The 27,295-nt window shown below is 44.4% G+C and overlaps 1 protein-coding gene across 2 annotated transcripts in view; it reads left to right on the forward strand.

Moving 5' to 3' along the window:
- Window positions 1-27,295, forward strand: part of KCND3 (potassium voltage-gated channel subfamily D member 3) — a 668,300-nt gene that overhangs the window by 596,658 nt on the left and 44,347 nt on the right. For both annotated transcript variants that reach the window (XM_060231240.1, XM_060231239.1), the window contains exon 4: window positions 20,928-21,029. In XM_060231240.1, coding sequence (XP_060087223.1) covers window positions 20,928-21,029 — 102 coding nt within the window. The remainder of the gene's footprint in view (window positions 1-20,927; window positions 21,030-27,295) is intronic.

Below are 27,295 nucleotides of genomic sequence, written 5' to 3' on the forward strand. Positions count from 1 at the left end.
CCAGTGGGGGATGTTACATGGGAACTTAGCCTTGGTATCATCTACAACTGCAACAGAATGTGGTGGTAGAATCTCCAATCAATTTAATGGACTTTCATGATCTGAGGCCTAGTGCAGCCTAGAGGGCAAGGAGAAGTCTGCTTAGGAGTAGATACAGGAGCCTACATCTCCCAGGATTCCTGCTGTCCCTCTGATTGGATGGCAGAGTTTTGGAGGGAAAACTAGCCAAGAGGTGTGGGATCTGAGAGGAAAACATAAAGGCTGATTGGAAAGTTTGTTCTGTCTGGAAAAGGCTACAGAGAGAAAGGTTCTCTCTGGAGAGACTGCAGCAGCAGGAGGGTTCCCTCACTCAAGGAGGGTGAGTGTTTGGAATCAGCAGGACTGTTTTTGAGCAGGAATGCAGTTCCGGCTGGCTTGGTCTTAGGGGGTGTGGCCTAATATGCAAATGTGTTCTTGCAGGGCTTTTTCTACAAAAAAAAAAAGCCCTGGGTATCAGAGGAAGGGAACATCTAGTCAGCTGTATCAGGGCTGTTTATTTATTTACCCCAACCTTTACTGTTTCTTATTTCACTGTCTCACACTAAATGTTTTATTTTTATTATTTATTTATTGTTGTTGGTATAGAGCACTTATAATCAACTTCTTGTCATACTGCCTGGGTCCTCATGTCTCTTTGGTCATGGTTAAGAGGTACCTGCTAATAAGAAAGACAGGTGGTTGGATGCTCTGGGCTCTCCCATACAGACCCTTAGTGGTGGCAGCCAGCCCTTCCTGGTCTCCTGCTGTGTGACAGAACCCACAGGGATATATGTTAATTTTTCCTCTGTACTTTCCTCATATTTTTAAAAAAATCTTGGCAAGTTAAAAAAAAACCTATATGAGGGAGCAAGGTTCTAAACCTTCACACAATCATGCTCCCATTTTCTGATGGTTTTTACTTTCATGGATCTCTGCACTCCTCACCTGCAGTCTGAAGTGGTATAGTTCACTCTTACTTCACATTATGCTACACATGTAGACCAGACATCCCTTTTTATCTGCTGTCACATTACCCAGTTGTGATTCTGCAAGGAAAAATGACTCAGAAATGTTTGGCAAACAGTACTAACAGATGGAATGGAGTGTTTGGTTTTCATCAACAAAGTGACTTATGTGCCCCATTGCCTTCCTCAGTAGGAGCTCATCTGCATTTGGAATCTGCAGGGCTTTTTTTTTTTTTAGCAGGAACTCCTTTGCATATTAAGCCACACCCCACTGATATAGCCAATCCTCCAAGAGCTTACAGGGCTCTTAGTACAAGGCCTATTGTAAGCTCTTGGAGGATTGGTTACATCAGGGTTTGTGATCTAATATACAAAGGAGTTCCTGCTATCAAAAAAGCCCTGGGAATCTGTATTTTAAACTGCCAGCTTTATTTTATTTAGTAGGCTTATATTCCGCCCTTTCCATTAATGGGCTCAGGGTGGATTACAACATAAACTGAACAACAATAAAAAACCTACCATTTAAATTTAAAAACAATACAATAAAATTAGCAAATCAAAACAATAGAATAATAAAACAAATAAGGTGCAGCGTCAGGCGGGAAGGGCACATTTCACATGATACAGCAGTTTTTGGCCCAAACTGTGCAAATTACTCACTTGCCCTGTGCCTTATGGGTGGAGGCATTGTACATCCAACTAAGAAAGTATGGTTGCTTAGCAAGTACAGGCTCCCTGTATTAGAACATAAGAAGAGCTGTGCTGAATCAAACCAATAGTCCATTCAGTTCAGTATCCTGTCACACACAGTGGCCAATCATTTCCTCCGTAGGGCCAATAACAGGACTTAGAGGCCAAGACCTTTTCCTGATGTTGCCTTCTGGCTCTTGGATTCAGAGATTTAGTGCCTCAGAATGTGGAGGTTTCCCTCTATAGTGCTCTGCACACTTTGCTATGCTTAGTTGGATAGGGATGGAGAATGTTCAGATGACCTATTTTGAAGCACAAACCAGTTCCCTGGTGAGTTCTTCCTCCTTTGTTTACCTTCATGGGATGCTATCACCTTGAAGCCCCAGTTGTAGCAGTGGAGATATGGTTCAGGGTGGCTATTAATTAAAACTGTAAATCTTCTAACAGATCAAACCTTATACCGTTTGAAAAACAATGTCTTCGTAGCAAAAAGCAGAAACAACACAGCCACTGAGAAATGCCTTTTGAGGCAAACACATTTTAAGGTTGCTGCGCTGTTACGCTTTTAAATTGTGTTGCATTGTTATGCAATTTCATTCACATAAACTCATGAGGTTTTAAGTTGGAGAAGTGATCCGTATGGCAGAAAAGCTGCCCTGTATGTTGAAATCATAAATAAATAATCAAACACATAACAGGATGGAGCCAATACAGTAAACAAGCTTCTTCTACGGGTTCTGGAGGCATGCCTGTCAAAGAGTTGTGTAATATGAACAAAAAGCATATTTCCCTACAACCCAGAAAATTTTCCTTAATTTTTCAATGTCAAGTGCAACAGAGTCAGTTCCAAGTAATTAAAATGTTCCGGATTTTGAACTGTACTAAGCAACAGTAAAGGTCTTGTGAAAGCGAGATTCAGTGTTAGTTAGACATTATTGGACCTGCCAAAGTTTGTTAACATGTAAGTAAAACAACAGGTATAAATTCAGTGCAAATAAATTACTCCTGTACTATATTTATAATTCTGATAGGAGTAAAAATCCTGCCCTTCAGATAAGCATTAGAGGGAAGAAAGACGAGAACAGAGAACCCCTCCTTTTAATAATGTGTCTGAGTGGTAACATCAATTTCCTGGTGACTTCTTTCTCACTTCCACAGCCGTGGAAAGGGAGGCTGAGTAGAAAACAGTGTGAAAGCAGTGTCCTTGATCACACAAAGTGAGTCACAGGGTTACATTATGGAGATGTAACCTACCAGGTAGCAACTGTCACTCCACAGATTGGAGCAGCTAGTACAAAATCTTCTTTAATGCACAGACATGATATGTGGCGTCATGGGAACTGAGACATACCCAAGCATTGATCTGAACCAGGAATGTCCTTCAAAGGGATTTTTTCTTGCACATTTCTCATTTATAAAATGGTCAACAGTATGTCACCATCCTTTTGGCAAAATATACGCCACATTTTTTAAAAAGTTTGATTCAGAAGAAACCAATGAGTAGAGGATCCCTCCCCCCCTTGACAACTTGCAGACTTTATCAGCTTCTTTAATGTGGATGTAGCTGGTACTTATGTAGCATTTCACTTCCTCCACCCCCACTATTTCCTCTTTCCCTTTCTTGAAAGCCCCATAGCCACTCCCCTTGTCTTGCTTCCTCATTTCCTTGCAGGGTCACCAACGTTCAGACAGGGCCTGGAGATGTCCTGGAATCACAACAGAGTTTTCAACTATAGAAATCAGTTCTACCATTAGGGCTTCGGGCTCCAGGTTGATAAATTCCTGGAGATTTCAGGGTGGAGCCTTGGGAGGGATATAGTATCACAAAGTTCACCCTGCAAAGCAGCCATTTTCTCCGAGGAACTGATCTCAGTCAGATCCTACTCTAAAGCTCTAGCTGCTACACCAGACTGACTTTCATAGGGTGGTTCCTGTTGAACAGTAGTTGAGTCTTGCAAGTCTAGGGATACCAAGTCACTCAGAGATTGCTGCCAGGCCTAGAGTAGCTGACCTCCCAGTGGGACCTGAAAATCTCCCACAATTACAACTCTACTCCAGAAAACAGAGATCTGCCCCCCTGGAGAAAATGAATGCTTTGGTGGGAAGACTCTGTGACATTATATTTGACTGAGATCTTCACTCCCCAACCCCTGCCCTCCTCAGACTCTAGAGCAGGGGTGTCAAGCTCATTGATTATGAGGGCCAAATCTGCCATAAATGAGACCTTGTTGGGCTGGGCCATATTGGTCTGGGTCAAGTCATGTCGGACTGGGCCTATTTAAGATTAGGTAGCAGATACATAACATTTACAAAAGACACTGACAAACACAATTAAAGGTTTTTTTAAAAATGCTTAAAACATTAGCACTAATTGGTTTTAAAAGTGCTTTCTTTGTAGCTCTCCTGTGGGATCCAGGGAACTGGGCAAAGGAAGCTCTGGCTCTTTCCTTCCTTCCCCATGGGATGAGGAGGGAGAGGAGCCTCAGCCAACAAAAGGAAGAGAAGCTTGGCTCAGTAGTTCTGCTGTGCGATTGAGAGAGCCTGGCAAAGCAAGCTATCCCATCTCCCATCCCCCCCCAAGGGAGGAACCTCAGCCAATGGAGAAAATAGAGGTTTTTATCTGTGTGATTGAGCAAGCCTGGCAAAGCACGATGTTATGCAGAAGGAAGCAAGAGAGAGGGAGAAGGAAGCAGATGACAGACAGTTGCTTGGGGGCCTGATAGGAGCCCTCTGGGGGCCTGATTTGGCCCCCAGGTTGCATGTTTGACACCCCTGCTCTAGAGAGCCAGTTTGGTGTACTAGTTAAGTGCGTGGACTCTGATCTGGGATAACCAGGTTTGATTCCTCATTCCTCCACATGCACCTGCTGAGTGACCTTAGGTCAGTCACAATTCTTGAAATAGCTTCTTTCTCAAGAGCAGTTCTTGAAAGAGCTCTCTCAGCCTCACCTATCTCGCAGGGTGTCTGTTGTGGGGAGAGGAAGGGAAAGGAGATTGTAAACTCTGAGACTCCGAGTGAAGGGTGGGATATAAATCCAATCTCCTTTTCTATCACAAAATCTCCAGAAATTTCCCATTCTGCAGCTGGCAACCCTAACCAGGCCTGGCCCTGATAAGCCCTCCTTAAAGGCTAGGGTTGGCTTCTTGCCAGCAGGGGTGGATGGGATGGTGCTTTCTAGAAGTGGAGGGGAGGGCAATATTGCTGTGTATGACTTCCTCAGCATGATGACATCATGCAGAAATGACATCATCAAGCTGGGTTTTTGCCCAAAATACCAGAACATCACCGCATGATGTCTCCAGCTTGATGATGTCATCAAATAGTCAGTCCTGGAACATTTAGAAAGGATGGCTGTGGTTACTAAGAGCCAGCATGGGTTTCTCAAGAACAAGCCATGTCAGACTAACCTGATTTCTTTTTTTGAGAAAGTGACTACCTTGCTGGATCAAGGGAATGCTGTAGACTTCGTTTATCTTGATTTATACTTATCAGTAAGGCTTTTTATAAGGTTCCACATACTATCCTTGTTGACAAGTTGGTAAGATGTGGTTTGGATTCTGTTACCGTTAGCTGGATCTGTAACTGACAGATCATACCCAAAGAGTGCTTGTAAACGGTTCCTCATCCTCTTGGAGAGAATGACAAGTGGAGTGCCTCAAGGATCTGTCCTGGGACCTGTTTTGTTCAACATCTTTATCAATGATTTGGATGAAGGAATAGAGGGAATGCTTGTTAAATTTGCAGATGATATTAAATTGGGGGGGGGGGGGGGGTTGCAAATACAATAGAAGACAGAAACAGGATACAAGATGATCTTGACAGGCTGGAAAACTGGGCTAAAACCAATAAAATGAATTTTAACAAGGATAAATGTAAAGTTCTGCATTTAGGTAGGAAAAATCCAATGCATGGTTATAGAATGGGGGAGACTTGTTTTAGCAGTAGTATGTGCGAAAAGGATCGCGGGGTCTTAGGGGACCATACGCTGAACATGAGTCAACAGTATGATGTGGTGGCTAAAAAGGCAAATGTAATTTTGGGCTATATCAACAGGAGTATAGTGTCCAGATCACATGAAGGGATGGTATCGCTTTACTCTGCTCTGGTAAGACCTCACCTGGAGTATTGTGTTCAGTTTTGGGCACCACATTTTAAGAAGGATATAGACAAGCTGGAATGGGTCCAGAGGAGGGCGACAAAGATGGTGAGGTGTCTGGAGACCAAGTCCTATTAGGAAAGGTTGAAGGAGCTGGGGATGTTTAGCCTGGAGAGGAGGCAGCTCAAAGGTGTTATGATCACGATCTTCAAGTATTTGAAGGGCTGTCATATAGAGGATGGTGTGGAATTGTTTTCTGTGGTCCCGGAAGGTAGGACCAGAACCAATGGGTTGAAATTAAATCAAAAGAGTTTCTGATTCAACATTAGGAAGAACTTCCTGATTGTTAGAGCGATTCCTCAGTGGAACAGGCTTCCTTGGGAGATGGTGGGCTCTCCTTCCTTGGAGGTCTTTAAACAGAGGCTAGATGGCCATCTGACAGCAATGAAGATCCTGTGAATTTAGGGGGAGGTGTTTGTGAGTTTTCTGCATTGTGCAGGGGGTTGGACTAGATGACCCTAGAGGTCCCTTCCTACTCTATGATTCTATGATTCCACTGACTTCCTCAGGCTCCAACCTTACATCTCCAGGAGTTTCTCCATCTGGAGCTGACAATCTGGATCCTGCTGGTGGCCAGGATAGACCTGGCAACCCTAGTTAGAGGTCAAAAGGTTAAAGCTGCTTGCCTCCTTATTTGTTGGAGAAGCCATGGTAGATGTATATTTACTTCTTTCTATGCTGGGTGTCTGTTAAGTGAAACAAATTAGAGAACAAAGAACCATGCATCCAAACCCATTGTAAGCACAGGTCAATGTAGTCATTTTTAGCAGTTAACTATATAATGATTAGTTTAAAGACTCTTGGGTGATTAGACCTGCAATCCTTTGTACAAGTACTTGGGAGGAAGTCCCAATCAACTGAGTGAGTCATACTTCTGAGCAAATATGCATAGGATCAGGCTGTAAAAGAAATTAATTCATTTTGTAAGTATTGCTAGAGCATATGGCAGGGGCTGGGGTACAAAATTATTAATAGGTGAGGAGAAGTAATCTAAAATTGAGACAAATTAGGAAGACTTTAAACGATGTTTGAGTAAAAACAGTAGAAGCCTGTTCTGAGTTTGGTGTTTGCATTAGTCACAATGATTTAGTTCAGTCCTCTAACTAGAAAGGGATTCCGGTGAGAAAAACAAGCCCAGCAAGGTCTACACATTTTATGAAATGAAACTGCAGACATCACGGCCTTTGTTAGTGAATTATTTCTAACAGTCTGTTTTTTTCTAAAGAAAAGTATATTTACAGCCACCTCCTGTTTAGGAACCTAAATCTATTTAGAAATCTTCATGGTCTCACTATGTAAACAGTGGAATTTGATAGCTCCCCCCACTCAAGCCTTGGAATTTTCTAAATGTAGAATGCTTCTAGACCTCATCTTTCCATAAGACTAATTGCTTTGGAACCAAAGGCAAAAATTCAATAATCGTGTATAAGGAACCTTGCAATTTGCATTTAAAAATTCTAGCTGTCCTTATAGGGCCCAACATTTGCCCTCCAACATACTTCTTACCAGTCTCCCATAACATCTGCAAAGGCTAGAAGGCTAGAGAAAAGAAAAAAAACTTTTTTTCTCTCTAGCCTTCGCAGATGTTATGGGAGACTGGTAAGAAGAGGGGTGGGGGGAGGAGGAAACTTTGTAATGTGTTGGTTAATATTTTGAAATTTATGGTTGATGAATATTTTTCAATATGTTGCAAAAATAATAAAATTGGTTTAACTCGAAAAGAAAAAACTTGTTTCATCTTCCTCCAAGGAGCTCCAGGGAGTATAGTTTAGTTAGTGTGCTTTAGTTGTACAGCTGCAATTTCTGCCCAATTAAGGGCTATGGTTGCTAGCTCCAGGATGGAAAATTCCTGGGGATTTGGAGGTGGAGCAGGAGACAGCAGGGTTTGAGGAGGGGAGGGACTTCAGTGGATTATAATTAGGGTTGCCAGGTCTAACTCAGGAAATACTTGGGGATTTTGGGGTGGAGCCAGGAGCAAGGTTGTGGCAAGCACAAATGAATTCCAAAGGAAGTTCTGGCCATCACATTTAAAGACACCTCATTTCTTTTAAATGCCTTCCCTCCATTGGAAATAATGGAGGATAGGGGCACCTTCTTTGGGGGCTCATAGAATTGGACCCCCTGGTCCAATCTTTTTGAAACTTGGGACGGGTTAACCCTAATTATAATGCCATAGAGTTCACCCTCCAAAGCAGCCAGTTTTTTCCATTTTTCTGTCATCTGGAGATTAGTTAGGGTTAGGGTTTCCAGACCCTGAGGCAGGGATTCCTACTGCCAGGCCCTGCCCCGCAGTCACCAATCATCTGGCAGGCAGGGGACTTACCAGTAGAAAGAGAAAGGCCTAGGCCATAATGCCAGCATTTCACAAGAAACAATGGCATCACACCAGTGACTTCTGGGTGATACTCTGGTATTTGGGCAAAATTCTATGGTAGAAGCCTGTAGAGTATCACCTGGAAGTTGTTGGTGTGATGATGGCACTTCCTATGCAATGCAGTAACACGGCCTGGGCCTTTCTTCTTCTCCTAGTTGTTGGGATATGGCAAGATCTAAATTTCTGTCATGATAGGGTTAATATACTTATTATTGTAGCACAGACTTGACCTGGAAGTACAACCTGGCTCAGAGCCAATCCTGTATATTAATTGGTGTGTTGGTAAGCTGGTTGGATGGTTTTAACTTATCTGTTTTCCGTTGGCTAATGAGTTGTTTCTTCCTTTCATGGTTTTAGAAATAGGTTAATTGCCTATAAGCCTTAGCTACTTACCAACCCTACCTATCTACCTGTACTCCAGTACTTATTGAGGCCACCTCTCTTGTTTTATGCATGTGTATTTGCAGAGTAAATATGTAGTTTTTAGAACCTTTGTTATTTTCTTAAGAACCATCCCGTATTCCCCTTCCTAACAGACTTTAAAAGCTTTATTTTGAAATAATGATCATTCATCTCCATGCCTTATTTACCCAACACCTGTAAGTCTCCTCATCCCTCACCAGTTGCCAAGAGAGATCTAACAACCCTAGTTAGGGCATTGCCTGGCAGCCAACAGAAGGGCTGTAAGCAGGGATATTTGCAGGTGGGGGGAGCACAATGCTGGCTGCAGAATCACATCTGGTTTTTAAAAAACACAGAGATAACATAGGTAGCTCTAGAAACATCAGAATTCCTAGAGCTACCCAATGTCATTTCCAGGGGGTTTTTTTACTAGAAGTGACATCATGCAACAGCCAGCACCATGAGGTTTTCCCCATTTTTTAAAAAATTCCACCACCGCACAGAGCAAAGTCAGGAAGTGGGTGTGGGGGACAAAGGATTCTCCCACCCTGATCAGATACTTTGCAGCCATAAAATCTGATGTAATTCCAGGAGATCTCCAGGCCCACCTGAAAGTTGAAAAATCTATTAAGGGACCCAAAAAAAAGTTCACAAAAAAATGAAATCACATACCATTTAAGTAGCAAACCACATCTCTATACCAGCAGCTGTAGTGTCTCCACTAAACTCAAAATCCACTCAACATCAATGAAAGGAATCAGTAAAAGCAGCTAGCAATTTTTTTAAAAAAATGTACAAAATATCACATAGAAAAACTAGTGGTTAAAACTGAGAAACTTCAAGGGCATTCTAAAGTTTTAAACATTTTTGGGACATCATCATTGTAGAATATTATGAGAAACATAATATTGTAGAATATTATGAGAATATTATGAGAAACACCCAGAAAAAGAGGCGGCTTTATTTTTTGTGGATGCAGAAAAAGCCTTTGATAATCTGAACTGGGACTTCATGTTTGCAGTAATGGAAAAAATAAACTTGGGGGAACATTTTATAAGAATGACGAAAGCAATATATACGGATCAGTATGCAAAACTGTGTATAAATACAAAAGAAATGAAGGTGAGCAAAGGTACAAGACAAGGATTTCCGCTTTCACCATTGTTGTTTATAATGACTCTTGAAATTTTGTTAAAACAAGTACAAGATGACAAAGAAATAGAAGGATTAAAAATTAGAGGATTTTCTTATTATAAAGCATTTGCAGATGATATTGTGTTTATAACTGAGAATCCGATTTAAGTGATACCTTTGTTGATAGCTAAGATAAAAGAATATGGAGAATTGGCAGGACTATACATAAATAAAGAGAAGTCAAAATTTTTATGTAAAAATATGCAACCAAGTAGACAGAAAGAATTGCAGACTTTGACGGGATGTGAAGTTACTTCTAAAGTTAAATACTTGGGTCTAGAAATAACTATGAAGAATATTGATTTGTTTAAAAATAACTATGAAAAGTTATGGTGCAAGATGAACAAAGATATGATGAAATGGAACAGACTTAACTTGTCCTTGTTGGGCAGGATCGCTGCAATCAAGATGAATATTTTGCCAAGAATAATGTATTTGTTCCAAACTATTCTGATTGTGAAAGAAAGCAAACAATTCAATAAATGGCAAAGGAAGATTTCCGATTTTGTATGGGCCAGGAAGAAACCAAGGATTAAGATGAAAATCTTAACAGATGCTAAGGAGAGGGGAGGTTTTCAGCTTCCAGATTTAAGATTGTATCACAATGCAGTTTGCTTGACATGGATAAAGGATTGGTTAATGCTGTTAAATAAAAAACTTTTATGGCTAGAAGTTCATGGGAATAAATTCGGCTGGCATGCTTATATGTACTATGGGAAAAATAAGATGGATGGTCTTTTTTCTCACCACTATGTTAGAAATAGCTTACTAAACACTTGGATAAAATATAAGAAATATGGTGATGAAAGAAAGCCGCTTTGGATAGTGCCAGCAGAAGTAATAAAAATAACAGCTGAATCTGATGAAGAAAGAGAGATGTCATATAATCAACTGCTAAAGATTCAAGGTGATAAAGTTGAATTAAAATCTGCAGAAGAGTTAAATAATAAGTATGACTGGTTTCAAATGCAACAAATCAAAAGCTTGATGGAAAATGATATTAAATATGTTGGAATTAGACGTGAGCAAACAGAATTGGAAAGGGTTCTGCTTGGAGATAACGAAAAATTAATATCGAAAGTATATAAATTATTATTGAAATGGTCTACAGAAGAAGAAGTAGTAAAATCTCAAATGATTAAATGGGCAATTAATGTGAACAGAGGAATACAAATGGATACATGGGAGTATCTTTGGAAGAACTCGATGAAAATATCAACATGTCAGAGTATTAAAGAGAACTGTTTTAAGATGATGTACAGGTGGTATATGACTCCGAAAAAACTGGCAAAGATGAGTAAAAAGATGTCGGATAGATGTTGGAAATGTAAAAATCATGAAGGTTCTTTTTTTCATATGTGGTGGACTTGTGAAAAGGCGAAAAAGTTTTGGCAGATGATACAACAAGAAATTTCTAAAATTTTGGGATATGACTTTAAGAAAGTTGCAGAGACTTTTTTGCTGGGATTACAAATGGAAAAATTTCCAAAAGAAGATAGAACTCTAATTTGGTACTTGCTCTCAGCTGCTAGGACATTGTATGCGCAGTTGTGGAAGCAAGAAAAAATACCAGAGAAATGGGATTGGATTGTGAAAGTTTTATCGTGGAATGAGATGGATAAATTAACAAGAATTTTAAGAGACTATGATTTGGATGTGTTTAAAAAGGAGTGGAAGAAATTTAGAGGATATATAGAGAAAGAGTGGAATGTAAAAAGACATTGGACAATTTTTTAACATGAATATGAGAAGAGAAAGATATTGAACTTTGATTGGTTAAGGGTACCTTTATAACTGAACTTAAGTATATAACCTCGGCGGGAGCCTAGTAACGGAGGGAGGGGGGATTGGAAAATATCATATGGGTTAGAGATAGTAATGATATAATTGGATATTGTTACCATATGTTATCAATAAAATTGTTAAAACATAAAGTTTTAAACATTTTTAGTACATTCCTGATGTGATTTTCCTCTGTGGGCAAGATAATCCAAGAGGCGAATGATTGCTAGCCACTGATGTGTGGGTGCAAACTTACCTGAATCATATTGCCTTCTGATATTGCTGACCAGGGATTTTCCTCTGTAGGCAAGATCTTAGGCCTGATGTGGTGATAAGGAATTCCATAACTTGGAAGGAATTGCCAAAATGATCCTTCTGAGAAAACCTACCAACCCAACCTCAGAAAAAGCAAATTACCATGGGGGGGGGGGGCAGGGGGAGACTGTCCATTAACTGCTCAGGCAGCTTGATGTGGTTAAAGGCAGTTGTTTGGATATTTTGGACCCAATAACTCTTAACTGCTCCCAGAAACTGGTTGGCAGCCAGTGAAAAGGGCAGGATACTGGCTTTATATCAGGGGTGGGGAACCTCTGTCCCGAGGGCCGTATATGGCCCTTGAGGTCACTTGGTGTGGCCCTCGGGGATTGCTGGGCCGAACCGAGCTATGTGGCAGCCTCCCTGGGGCCTGACTGGTCAGCGAGGATCGTGGGGCCCAGCTGTGCTGTGCAGCAGCCTCCCCAGGGCCAGACAGGGATCACAGGACCCAGATGTACTGTGTGGCAGCCTCCCTGGGGCCTGGCTGGCCAGCCAGCATTGCTGCGGGGCCTGGAAAAGATACTGTCACCTTTCAGTTTGCACTTGATTATCCCAGATGGTGTGGCCTAATATTCTAATGAGTGTGTGACCTAATATGCTAATATTAGGGGATGTGGTCTAATATGCTACTGAGTTCCTGCTGGGCTTTTTCTACAAAAAAGCCTGTACCTATGCATTTGCCTAGGGCAGCAGGCCAGGTGTGTGTGTGTGTGTGCCAGATTAGGCTCTCCCCACATGACTTCAAATAGAAAAACAATTTTGCATTAATTTTGCTGGTCTGAAGCACTGTTTTTTAAGTTGATAATTTTTATGGCCCGTGAATGATGTTATAAATATCTATATGGCCCTTAGCAGAAAAAAGGTTCCCCACCCCTGCTTCCATCAGCGCTTAAAGAGGTGGTGGTCCGTCCCCTCTTGAAAAATACAACGTTAGACCCGGCCGAATTGGCACATTATCGGCCAGTCTCGAATTTGCCCTTTTTAGGCAAACTTATTGAGAGGGCAGTGGCGTTGCAGCTACAGAGTTTCCTGGAGGACGCTTCTGTCCTTGACCCCTGCCAGTCTGGCTTTCGCCCGGGCCATGGGACGGAGACAGTGCTGGTCGCCCTGGTGGATGACCTTCAGCGGCATCTGGATCAAGGCGGCTCGGCGGTGCTGATGCTGTTAGACCTATCAGCAGCGTTCGATACGGTCGACCATCGGTTGCTGGCCTGCCGTCTTGCCGATGCGGGGATTCAGGGGCTGGCCTTGCAATAGCTTTCCTCTTTCCTCTACAGTCGGGGACAAAGGGTGGCGATTGGGGACGAACTGTCCCAGAGACACACGCTTGATTGCGGAGTGCCTCAAGGGGCGGTACTCTCCCCGATGTTATTTAACATCTATATGCACCCCCTTGCCCAGATTGCCCGAAGGTATGGGTTGGGTTGTCATCAGTATGCTGATGACACCCAGCTCTATCTACTTATGGACGGACAGCCTGCCTGCGCCCCAGAAAATCTGGACCGGGCGTTACAGGCAGTGGCTAGGTGGCTTAGGCTGAGCGGGCTGAAGCTGAATCCGGTGAAGACAGAGGTCCTTTGCTTGGGTCGTTGTGGCCTGGGAAGGGAAATCTCCCTGCCAGTTTTTGACGGGGCGCCGTTGATAGCGGCGCACAGGGTCAAAAGTCTGGGGGTACTATTGGAGCTTTCATTGACAATGGAGGCTCAGATAGCAGCCACTGCCAAGTCTGCATTTTTTCATCTTAGGCGGGCGAGGCAGTTGGCCCCTTTCCTGGAGCACGACGACCTAGCAACAGTGATTCATGCCACGGTCACCTCGAGGTTGGACTACTGTAATGCCCTCTACATGGGGCTACCCCTGTGCCGAACCTGGAAACTGCAGTTAGTGCAGAATGCCGCTGCCCGGCTGCTACTAGGGCTCCCAAGATGGGAGCACATTCGGTCGGGGCTTCAGGATCTGCACTGGCTGCCAATAACATTCCGAGTCCGGTACAAGGTGTTGGTCATTACCTTTAAAGCCCTATATGGCCTAGGACCTGCCTACCTTAGGGACCGTCTCTCCCCACACGTTCCCCAGAGAGTACTACGATCGGGCTCACAAAATCTGCTAGTAATCCCCGGGCCAAAGGAGGCCCGTCTGAAATCCACCAGGGATCGGGCCTTCTCGGTAACGGCGCCTTACTGGTGGAACCAGCTGCCGGAAGAGGTGAGGGCCCTGCGGGACCTAGGGCAGTTCCACAGGGCCTGTAAGACAGTCCTCTTCCGGCTGGCCTACAACAACTAACTGACGCTGAGAATTTCTGGATGGAATTAGAATGCATTTAACAGACCGCTGGTTTTTATGTTTTTTATGTTTTATGTTTTATTAATTTACTGTTTTAATCCTTATTATGTAAATGTTTTTAAGATAAACTTATGTAAGTTTGTGTGTTGTGAGCCGCCCTGAGCCGCTTCGGTGGGAAGGGTGGGATATAAGTCGAAATATAAATAAATAAATAAATAAATAAATAAATAAATAAATAAATAAATAAATTATATGCTCATTTTGTCAGTACCTGATTAACGCTATAGCCACCGTATTTTCATCAGTTGCAGTTCATAAACTGTCTTCAGGGGCAGCCCCATTTGGAGGCCATTACGGTACTCTGTTGTGGATGTTACTTCTTAGCAACATTCTAGCCTCACAGCACTTCTGGGGTAGGTTTGGCAGACCTTCCTGTAATGTAATCCCATGCACCTGTGGCAGTATGTGAATGAAACCAAAAGGGTTGAGCAGACTGTGGCTCTTTCCCATGCAGTTGGCATCATTAGCACTTTAACAAGTGATGTTGTTTGCTTTGTCCATGTGGTTGTATCATTGTCAATGAGTTTTCTCTCTCCCCCACTATGTGGGACTATATCACAGAAAAGCAGCTTCCTGTGAAGTTCAATTACATGTGACAATAAACATGCTTGGTTACTCAAAGAAGCGTCCAGGCCCATCTCTGCCTCTTTTGCACACTTGTGTGCTCATATGTGCACCCACGCATACAAAAATATGCATATTCTTGATTATCCTATGAATCTCCCACCATAACGAGCATTAAGAAATCAGTAGCAATCAGCCTGTTATAATGTTATATACTCAGCTGTTATATACTCAGCTGCTGGAGGTGGATGGCTGTACAACCATCATGACACTGAGCTGAACTCTAGTAGGTAGTCTATGGAAATGAGTCAGAATGCAACCCACAGCCTCATTATGCTAATTGCAAATGAAGCTATTGGCTTTGTTTGAACCACAGTGCAGGGAAGATTATTTTGATGCTAGGGGCTTTTAGCACTGCCAATGGCCCAGTCACAGAGCCAGCATGTAATACATTCATGTACCTAAAATGGACTGAGCAAAAGAGAAAAAGAGAGCTGCGAAGGATCTATCTGGAGGAGCTGCACAGGAAGCCAGATCCATTAGGGAAATGATCATTGGCCAGCAATATCAGAAGGGAATATGATTCAGGTAGGTTTGCACCCACACATCCGTGGATAGCAATCATTTGCCTCTTGGATTATCTTGCCTACAGAGGAAAATCCAGTTCAGAATACTTGATGGAGTTAGTGCAATGATAGAAATGTGTGGATGCGACCTTAATTGTTCTCTTTCCAGTCCTTAGGTTGAATGATTTAAACCAGTGGTCCCCAACATTTTTGGCACCAGGGACTGCTTTTGTGGAAGACAATTTTTCCACAGACCGGGGGTGGGGGGTGATGGTTTTGGGATTATACAATTGTGCATTTTATTTCTATTAATTTGGTGTGGTATTTAAATGTGCAGACTCTTATCTGGGAGAACCAGGTTTGAATCCCCACTCCTTCACTTGCAGCTGCTAGAATGGCCTTGGGTCATCCATACCTCTTGCAGAGTTGTCCTTGAAAGGGTAGCTTCTGGGGAGAGCTCTCTCAGCCCCACCTACCTCACAGGGTGTCTGTTGTAGGGGAGGAAGGTAAAGGAGATTATGAGCTGCTCTGAGACTCTGAGATTTGGAGTGGAGGGCAGGATATAAATCCAATGTCATCATATTATTATTATTATTATTACTACATTGTAATATATAATAAAATAATTACACAACTCACAGCCCGGTTGCTAACAGGCCACGGATCAATGCCGATCCACGACCCAGGGATTGGGGACCCCTTATTTAAGCAAGTCAGCCTAACTAAATACTGCAGATCTAAATGATGGATCTAGTGTCTTAAGAGCTTGGCACAAGCAGTTCAGTTGCGGGATAAAGGATCCAGAAAGACCTGGGCCACTTCTAGCTTTGAGGTCCCTAGACATGATTTTTCACTTTCAAATGTAATGGTTTTTGAACCTGGGTCTCCCAGATCCTAGTCCAGTGCTCTGACCACTATACACACTCTGGCTTAAGATGATGTTTAAAAATGACAACACATTATGTGCATAAAAATAAGTTGTGAAATTTAACCAATATAAAAAATTGACAAGCATATAAAACTGATCCCTTTGAGCTTGAGGCCAAGGCCAAATGGCCCTCCTATGCCTCTCAATTGGCCCTAGTTTCATATCCCAGTTAAAGGACTTAGGTAGCAGAGCTATGAAAGATCTCTGCCTCTGGAGAGCTATTAGCCAATATGGAAAATACTGCGCTAGACTGATCACTGGTCCAAGTCAATAGAAGACATTTACTTCAAATTAAATAATGAAGATTCCCTTGCTGTTTCTCATTATGTCAATTACTATGTGAATTAGTAGCACTGCTCATTTTTTTCCTACAAAAAGCCAACAAAAAAAGCATCTACATTTAAAATTATTCATGAAAAAAATTGATTGCTGTTAGTGCCAATCTTTAGTAAATTTTTGCATTAATATTTTTATTTGGGGGAGAAACCTCTTCAGGCCAAAGGGATAGCAGTTTGCCCACAATCAGCAAAGATAGATGCTTTGTAACCTTGGCAACACTGGTGCAGTTTGCGTGCCAAAAAGGTACTGCTAAATGTGAAATATTCTGTTTCAGGAGGAGTGCAACCACCAGAGCTGGTTGCTGCATGCACACAGACATACAGTTTAACTTTCCTCCCAATAAATCAGAGGAAGAGTTTTGCGGGAAAATGCAACTTGACCCATATGGAAATGGAAATAGTCATATGAACATTTTCATTTCTAACAAAAGAATACAATGAGCTGTATTAATTGGGTAGCAGAAATTCACTGCAGAAGTAACATGTTACTTTTTAGGACCAACTGAACATCATGTAAGAGTAAGCTAGCTTTCACCTTTCAAGGAGGTCTCCTTCAGATAGAAAAATGGGCAGCAGAAGACGCAAAGATGTTTCTCATACATGACACAGTGAAATCCCAACTACAATATGTGATAGTCTTAGGGCAGGGGTGTCAAATATGCGGCCCGAGGGCTGAATCAGGCCCCCGGAGGGTTCCTGTAAGGCTTCCAAGCAACTGACTGTCATCTGCTTCTTTCTCCCTCTCACTTCCTTCTGTATCACAACTTGCTTTGTCAGGCTTGTACAACTGAATAGGAGCTACAGAACAAAGCTTCTGTTTTCAAGCTTGGCTGAGGCTTCTCCCTTGGAGAGGAAGGGGGAGAGGGATAGCTTGCTCCGAAGGAAGCTGTGGCTCTTTCTTTCCTTCCTTCCCCAGGGGACCAGGAGGGAGAGGAGCCTCAGCCAAAAGAAGGAAGAGAGGCTTGGCTCAGTAACTCTGCTGTGCAATTGAGAGAGCCCAGATTGCATGGGAGAGATACAAAGACAGCACCTTTAAGACCAACAAGTGCTAACGTTTCAAGCATGTTTTATTTTCAGTTTTTAAAAAAATCTTAGTGTTTGTGTCCTTTACAAAGTTTATATCTCTGCTACCTGGCATTACATTTTATGACACACATGATCCAGCCATGTCTCATTTATGTCAAATTCATCCCTCATAGCAAATGAGTTTGACACCCCTGTCTTAGGGAGTAATCCTAAACAGGTGACATCTGGATCGAGGCGGCTCGGCGGTACTGCTGTTGTTAGACCTATCGGCCGCGTTCGATATGGTCGATCATCAGCTGCTGACCCGCCGTCTCGCCGACGCAGGAATTCGGGGGTTGGCCTTACAGTGGCTCTCCTCCTTCCTTGAAGGTCGGGGACAAAGGGTGGCAGTTGGAGGAGAGATGTCCCGGAGACACCTACTTAATTGTGGGGTCCCGCAGGGGGCAGTTCTCTCCCTAATGCTGTTTAATATCTTTATGCGCCCCCTTGCCCAGATTGCCCGGAGACACAGGCTGGGTTGCCATCAGTACGCTGATGACACCCAGCTCTATCTACTGATGGGCGTCCGGGCCGCCGACACCCCTATAAATCTGGATCGGGCGTTGCAAGCCGTGGCAGACTGGATCAGGCTGAGTGGGCTGAAGCTGAATCCAGCGAAGACAGAGGTCCTTTGCGTGGATCGCTGCGGACTGGGAGGGGAGATCTCCCTACCGACTTTTGACGGTGTCTCACTAATACCAGTGCGCAAGGTCAAAAGCCTGGGAGTGCTACTGGAGCCCTCCCTGACAATGGAGGCACAGATAGCTGCCACTGCGAAATCCGCCTTTTTCCATCTTAGAAGGGCGAGACAGTTGGCCCCCTTCCTGGAACGTAGCGACCTAGCAACAGTGATCCATGCAACGGTCACCTCGAGACTAGACTACTGTAATGCCCTCTACATGGGGCTGCCCTTGTGCCGAACTCGGAAGTTGCAGCTAGTGCAGAATGCTGCGGCCAGGCTGCTACTGGGACTACCTCGGTGGGAACATGTGCGGCCTGGGCTGAAGGAACTGCACTGGCTTCCAATTATATTCTGAGTTCGCTATAAGGTGCTGGTTATCACCTTTAAAGCCCTATATGGCCGAGGCCCTGCCTACCTTAGGGACCGCCTCTCCCCACACGTTCCCCAGAGAGCACTAAGATCTAGTTCTCAAAGCCTTCTAAGGATCCCTGGACCAAAAGAGGCCAAACTAAGAGTAACAAGAGAGCAGGCCTTTTCTGTAATGGCCCCCCACTGGTGGAACCAATTGCCGGAGGAAGTGCGAGCCCTGCGGGACTTTAATCAATTCCGCAGGGCTTGCAAAACCACTCTCTTTCTGCAAGCATATGAGGAACCCTGAAAGCGATATCTCGCCATCGAAATACGTCAACTGAATATAGCACCTTAACTTAATTTTAGCTGTAATTTAATGTAACTGTTTTAACTGTATGTATTAATTGTATTTTAAAATTGTTTTATAAATCATGGTATACCATGTCATGTTAGCCGCCCTGAGCCTGCTCCGGCGGGAAGGGCGGGATATAAATAAAAGTTTATTATTATTATTATTATTATTATTTTATTATTATTATTAGGTATTCTCAGAAGTAAGTCTCATTTTATTCAAAAGGGTTTGTCTGATTAAAGCTTTTTTTAGGATTACAGCTTTTAGAAGGTAATTATTTGCATGCTGAAGAACAGTAGAAGAGCAATTAGAGTATGAGAGTGGTATAGGGAGAGGTGTGTTGAAATCCTAGCTCCTTTCTACCATGAAGATTATGAAGGTTACTAGCCTAATCTGTATTAGTTGTGAGGATAAAACTGACAAAGGGAGAACAATGCATGCTCCCCTGAGTTCTGTGAAAACGGAGTGGTACATGATATGGACTCTCCAACCTACCCCTCACCAGGCCCATAGCAACGGGGGGGGGGGGGGGCGGGGGCATGGCCCCTCCATTAAACCCCCTTTCCCCCTGTAGGGCCCCTGCACCACAGCCCCGCCGCCACCCACCCCTTCCCTTTCCATTGCAAACCCCCACACATATTGCGTCGCCTGCCATGGCCTGTGCCTTCTCCGCCGGCCCGCTGCTGCCCACTCCTTCCCTTTGCACACACACTCAGCGTGCTGCCCACTCGCCCGCTGCGGCAGCCTGTGCCTCCTTGCCACGGCCACTACTGCCTCCCACCCCTCCTTTCTCCGTTCCCCACCCCGTGTGGATTTCCAAGCTGGAACCGGCTCTAGTGCCGTGTTCCATCTATCTAAAGCGCCCCCTGTCCCCCGCGGATGGCTGGAGCAGCGGGTAAAACAGCGCTGCGGGGCTGCTTTCACAGTCTGTCAGGACAAGAGTCCTGACAGCATAGCCTCGCTGTCGCTGATTCCTTCCCTCCCCACTTCCTGGATGGGAGAGGAGTCAGCGACAGTGAGGCTATGCTGTCAGGACTTTGGGCCTGACAGACTGTGAGAGTGACCCCGCAGCGCGATTTTACCCCCCCCCCCCCGCTCCAGCCATCTGCAGGGGGAGGTGGGCACTTTAGATAGCCGGAACATGGCGCTAGAGCTGGTTCTGGCTTGGAAATCCACACGGGGTGGGGAACGGAGGGAGGAGGAGGCACAGGGGGCAAACTGGTAGAGTTTGCACAAAGGGCTTCTCAAGAGAAGCCCTCCGTGCAAACGGGGCCATCTGGCCCCATTGCCCCCCCCACCAGAATTCTTACCTTGGGGGCCCCTCCACCCAAAATTTTCTGGCTACAGGCCTGTTCCCCCACACACACACACACCTCCAAGCTGCTTACTTAAAGGAAAGTAGAATGATGTAAGCTGTTTTGGATCCCTGTTGGAGAGAAAGGCAAAGTATAAATCAGATAAATAAATATAGTGACAGGCTAACCACAAGGCAGCATTGGTGTTCCCTCCTCCCGATGATCAGAGTGTAATGCAGAGCTTAAAAGAAAAAATGCAGCCTTGTGATTCCCAGGAGGTACTGGGGTTATGCTGTCTATATGCTGCTTTTGTGATTAAAGCTACAAGCCTTGTTAATTTTTAAAAAGTTTTTTTTTTTTAGAAACAAGCATTTTTCACAAACTGATTTTTTTGGGGGGTTAGGAAGTAATACTGTCAACATTTGTTGACAATACATCTGTTCTAATACTTCCAAAATTGACATTATATCAGTTTTCACGCCCAAAAGAAAGTCAGTGCTGGATTCAAGTAAGTCTAAATAGCACATCTTTTTGCTTCCTTCCACAGAAAGCCCGTCTAGCCAGAATCCGTGTGGCCAAGACAGGCAGTTCCAATGCCTACCTGCACAGTAAGCGCAATGGACTTCTGAATGAAGCACTGGAGTTGACAGTAAGTACTGAGAACAGCAAACCCTTCCAGCAGCATTTCAAAACTGTCTCCACCTCCTGTTCTGTCCTTGTCTCTCCATAGTGTCAGTTTTGTAGGCCAACTTGTGCTGTGCTATAATTGCACAATAATTGTATGTGGGGGATGTGCATTGCTGGAATTCAACTGCAAAAGGACTGAATTGTTGTAGAAACACCTCCAGGTCCTTCTTGAAAGCAAAAGAAAAATCTAGTCCTCTAATAACTCCAGAACAAAGAATGTCAGTGAGTCAGATCTTTGACTGTCACCCTTATGACCTCACTTTCAATGAGACTACACTGGCACACAATGTCAGCAGAGTGAAGGTAAAACTTTTATTCACTAGGAAATCTTGATCTCATCTACCCACCAGAGTTCATGAAGGTGTTAGCTTCAGGCTAAACATTTGGATAAACTTCCTAAGCATAAGAACAGTTCAACAATAGAACAAATGGCTCCAAAATTAGCTTCATCTCCTGGTCCCTAAGTTGAGGCAGCAGGCATTCCCTTTATACCTGGCCTTCCCTCCAGTGACCTCAGATCTTAGCAACCAGGGCCAGTGCTGGGGTTTTTGCTGCCCCAGGCAGCCGCCCCACCTGTGCCCCCGTCCCTGCCCTTTAAAAGAGGGGGGGAAGGTGGAGCTGCTTCTGCCGCTTTTTCCCCAGGCAGAAACTGCCGATCTGTCTCCCCCCTTCAATTTAAAGACCCCCACCGATCAGCTGATCTGTGGGGGTCTTTAAATGGTGGGGAGGGGGTGGTGCAGTGCGGTTTATTTCCTCCGCCTGAATCTTGGGCGGGGGAAAGAACGAGCACAGGGCCTTGTCCTGCAGGGGAGGCAGCCCCGGAGAAAAGTTGAGCCACCTCTTTCCTTCACCCAAGTTTTGGGTGGGGGAAAGAGCTGGTGCAGGGCCTCATCCTTGCTCTCGGGCTGCCTTTCCTGGGATAAAGACAGTGCAACCGAAGTTATAGTGACCAAATAACTAAGAATGTATTGAAACAAAATCATACAATATGTTCAATAGAAGACTAAATAGCAATAACAATTCCCCAAAAGTTTCACAGTTCCATCAAAGGAGTTCCAATGAACAGGGGGTTGACTTGATAATTCCTGCTTCAAATTCTTTTCTAGCATAGGATGCTCCAACAGCATATCTCAACCAAAGGCAAAAGCTCAAAAAAAAATATATTAAAGGGTTTCTGATGCATCAATAAGTTGCAAAAAGCTGCAAAACCTACAAGATTCTTTTTCAGTGCATCCAAAGACTGCACATAGAATTCCCAATGGACAAATAGGACAGAAAGTCTCCAGTAAGATTTCAAAATGGCACTAAACTCCAAAAGGCTCAAGGGGAGGCAGCCCGGGAGCGAAGCCAAGCCACCTCTTTCGTCTGCCTGAGTCTCGAGCAGCGGAAAGAGCTAGCGTGGGGCCTCGTCCTCGCTCTAAGGCTGATTTTCCTGCAGGGGAGGCAGCCCGGAAGCGAGGCCAAGCCGTCTCTTTCCTCCACCCAAGTCTTGCCCTAGGCAGCCGCCTACATCGCCTAGTCCCACACACTGGGCCTGTTAGCAACCACTTGGGCCCAATTGGGTAGACATCTGTTGAGGCACCTGTTAGTTTTAATGCTGACATTTTGACTATTTGAGATGCATTCTTATTACTTAATGAGTTTTATTGTGTGGTTTTATGATGGAATCTGCCCAGAGCCTGCTTGTGGGGAGGACAGGATACAAACGGAATAAAATAAATAAATGAAAGAGCTGAAAATATTCAGTGGATTATCAGTATAAACTAAGGACCTGACTAGGCAGGCGCCTGTTAATGATGCTTGAGGTACTGGAGAGATAAAGGAGATTGTGAGCCGCTCTGAGACTCTTCGGAGTGGAGGGCGGGATATAAATCCAATATCTTCTTCTGGGTTGGATCCAGTCAGCTTTTTGAATCTCATCCAATTCTCCTAGTTTGAGAGCTGGTTTGGTGTAGTGGTTAAGTGGACAGACTCTAGTCTTGGAGAACTGGGTTTGATTTCCCACTCCTCCACATACAGCTGCTAGTGTGACCTTGGGTCAGCCACAAGTTTTCAGCCGAGTTGTTCTCTGAAGAGCAGTTCTTGAAAGAGCTCTCTCAGCACCACATACCTCACAGAGCGTTTGTTGTTAGGGGAGGAAGGGGAAAAGATTGTAAGCCACCCTGAGACTCTGAGTAAAGGGTGGGGTATAAATCCAGGCTCTTCTCCTCCTCCCTACTATAGCCTTCATTACACCTAGCTTTTGTACATGCAGATCCTATTATACTCAGCACTATACTTTTCAGTGCCCACAAGTAGAAAAACTGGTTGGATCCAACCCATTGTTCTTTCCTTGGTTGTAGAGTAGGTCTAGGGATGATCAGCTGTGTCCCGTCAAGTCAGCGATTTCATTCAGGATACAAAAAAAGGCAATGCCCTCTCCCCCCAAAAATCACATTTGAATATGATGCACAAAATATGTTTAGAAATTGCTAACATTCTGCATGCTTTGAAGCCTCAAGAGGCCTTTGAGCTCAGCAGTAGTAGAGTTGGTGACAAATCAGAGCCAACAGTGTGCATGAGGCCATGATAAACATTCAAGAGAAAGGTTAGCTGAGCAGTCATGCCCAGCAGTAACAAGGACAAGTATAGACTTGCATGTTGTCTCTACGTGCACTGCTGGCCCAGTCTGAATCAGGAGGTTCCTGCAGGGGCCACTTGGGCCAGAACTGTCCACAAGCAGTGGAGCATGATGGAAAAGTCTACACCCATTACATTCATTACCAGCCATATCCAAACAAAGTGGCTCTTTCTGCTCTGTCAGTGTCACATTCAAGGCAAAAGACAGGGTCTGGGTTCCTATCTGAAAAAACAAGCACAAGTTAGCAGAACAGAATTCAAGACAGAAGTCTGTTTGCTGAGGAATCAGCTCACAGAGGGGTACTAAGCAGAGTTGTGTCCACACTGAGCTTTGGTTAGCGTTTTCCTTTTATAAGCCTAATTAGCTGACTCATCCCTAAAGCACAGGTGTTACTTCTCACTGACCTGTGACTCCTGCTTCTGTAATAACTCTGCTTCAGAATCTAGTGCTGACCATTGCTGAGCCAATTAGCTGGGTACTCCTTTGTCTCTCCTGAGCTGTCAGACATTCCTGACATCTCCTACACTCAGCTGGTTAGGGAGATACAGACCTCTGTCCCATTTCTTTTGTCTCTTATCATAATGAGCAACGCTCATCACCTGATGCATCTTTTGCTGGCTCTACCTCTAAATCCAGCTGTATAGGCAGACATTCCACTGCGCCTGACTCCCATTTCCTCATCTTCAGAGAAGGAAGTAACTGGCTGGCTCACAACAGTCACCATTACTGAGGTGGGAAAGTCTACTTACTCATGGCTGTCAGGTCCTCTCTGAAGAGTGGCTGATCTGTACGGCCAATCAGGCCAGTCCTTGCCTCATGACCAAAATATATGAAAACAAATACTTTGGGTTTTATTCACAGTCACAGACATGAAAGATTCTATAAAACTGGAAATATGAATCTGATATGATAGAGCAGGAGATGCATCCTAGTCCTTCCTCACTAGGATTGACTACTCTAGATTGGAAAATACCTGGAGATTTGTGGGGTGGATCCTGTGGAGGGCAGGGTTTGGGGAGGGGAGGGGAGGGACCTCAGCAGGGTACAGTGTCATAGACCCTACCCAAAGCATCTGTTTTCTCCAGGGGCACTGATCTTGGTTTTCAGGAGATCAATTTTAAATGTGTGAGATCTCCAGGCCCCACCTGGAGGTTGGCAACCCTATTACCACCAGTGCACATGCATGCGTGTACATACATACATGCACACACAATGCCTTTCAGTGTCTTTCATTTTTAATAGCACATCTTACCAATTCATAAAAAAGGGAAAGTCTGAAGTTCATTCAGGTTTCTAGTCAGACTCAGCATCTACGAGGTAATTATGATATTAAGCCTGATCAAGACCAGACCAGGTATTAACACATAATATGGATTTCATTTCAAATAAATCAGTCCCCATCAACAAAAGGTTGCCTAATTGAGCTGGAGAAGCCACCTAATACACAGATCACAAGTCTTTATTTGCTAATCCCGCCTGCCCTCCTTCTGGCACGTGGGCCTCATTAATAGAAACGTTTGCAGTGGGAAGCACTGCACGCGTGTCGGTAAGCATTACAGTGTCAAGCGGTGAACCTGGGGACACTTAATTGGAAGCTTAGTTATATTGAAATCAAGGCAGGTGAGAACCAGAGCACAGATTGCAATTACTTATAGATACTGTTCATAATGGCCTTCTTGTGATTAGTAATCCTAGTTATGACATATTCAACTATATGTCACAAAGGAAGGGGCTAAGACTCAAAAGACATTTGTTTTGCATGCAGAAGGTCCTTGGCTCAATTCAGGCAGTGGATCCCAGAGCACACACATACCTCATAAGGTGCTCACAGCAGCAAGAAGAGTGGAACAGAATTCTAGCAGGTACTGACTTCCTTAGGTACTGACCTCCTTAGGTGCTTGTTGGACTAAGATCTTCTGGTGATCCCCAGAAATATGTTTGCCTAGCCTGAAGGAACACTCTCCCTATTGAGATCTGGGCCCTGTGGACAGCCCCGGCACTAGGGCTTCTGCCACCCCAGGCAGAACCCCATCCCCCCCACCCGGCTCTAATTGTGCGCATGAAGTGACATCATCATGATGGCGCACTTTGCGCAAGTGTTCCTTCTTGGCTCTGAACACTCAGAGCCAAGAAAGAACACTCTGCCAGCCCCTGCTCTGCCTCTGCTCTGAGAAAGAAGGATGCAGCCCGCCCCCTGTTCAGCCTCTCCCGCTTCAGAGGGAGCTGAGCAGGGGCAGCGCCCTTCTTTCTTCACTCTGATTGTTCGGGGCCAAGAAAGAAGGACGTGACCCTGCCCAGCTCCCTCTGAAGTGGGAGAGGGCTGGGCAAGGAGCTGGCCAAGTGTTTTCACCCAGCCCTCTCCCACTTCCGATTGCTCAGAGCGAAGAAAGGACACAGAGTATCAGGGTCAGTGCAAGTGGGGAATGGGAGGGGGTGCCTGCCCCCAGCCCTGCAGCAAGGTGGCACCCTAGATGGCTGCCTACCTTGCCTACTCCCACACACTAGCCCTGCCTGCAGGATTTGATGCAATTCTGCAGGACCTGCAAGATGGAGACATTTCATCAGGCCCATGGTTGAGGCACCAGGGATTCATCTATATTGGCCTCCCCTTATACTGCTGTGCATGTTGTCAACTGGTAGTATCCTTTGTTCACAGGTTTTCCCAATATCATCTACCATCCACCTGCAAAATTTGGGGAATCTAGGTGGGAGCTGATGAAGATAGAGTGATAGAATGGTACCATTGACTGTTATTGTTTGTTGTTAATGGATTTGTTTTATATTGATTTTTAAGAACTGTGATATCTTAAACATTGTATTATGTATTTATTGCTTTGTTGTAACCTGCCCTGAGCCTGCTTGCATGGGAGGGAGGGCTAGAAGCCAAATAAATAAATTTCCAGCATTTCCATGAATCTGCCCATCATATCATACACAACTCCTCTGGCTTCTATAACTTGTGCTAGCACTAGGCAAGATTATTTAGTAGAATAAGACTGCAGATTTTTACCCCACCCTTCTCTCTGAATCAGAGACTCAGAGTGGTTTACAATCTCCTATATCTTCTCCCCCCATAACAGACACAGTGTGAGGTGGGTGGGGCTGAGAGGGCTATCATGGCAGCTGCTCTTTCAAGGACAACTCCTGTGATAGCTATGGCTAACCCAGGGGCGTTTAGTTTTTGTTTATTTGAAAAGCCTTAAAGAGGTCAGTAGCAGACCTGCTAGAATTCTGCTCCACTCTTCCTGCTGTTTAGAGCACCTTCTTGCGGGGGGGGGGGGGGTGCTCTGGGGTCCACTGCCTGGATACAATCTTTCAAGCAGTGGTTTCTTCCCTCTGCAATAGTCATGCGAGTGTCCAATGGAAGCACAGTGTTCTTAGTTTTATAAGGTTTGCTGTCATATATATGAACATATGAAGCTGCCTTATACTGAATCAGACCCTCGGTCCATCAAAGTCAGTATTGTCTACTCAGACTGGCAGCAGCTCTCCAGGGTCTCAAGCTGAGGTTTTTCACACCTATTTGCCTGGACCCTTTTAGTTGGAGATGCCGGGGATTGAACCTGGGACCTTCTGCTTACCAAGCAGATGCTCTACCACTGAGCCAC

Source organism: Heteronotia binoei, chromosome 2, assembly GCF_032191835.1.
Source record: "Heteronotia binoei isolate CCM8104 ecotype False Entrance Well chromosome 2, APGP_CSIRO_Hbin_v1, whole genome shotgun sequence".
Taxonomy (NCBI): domain Eukaryota; kingdom Metazoa; phylum Chordata; class Lepidosauria; order Squamata; family Gekkonidae; genus Heteronotia; species Heteronotia binoei.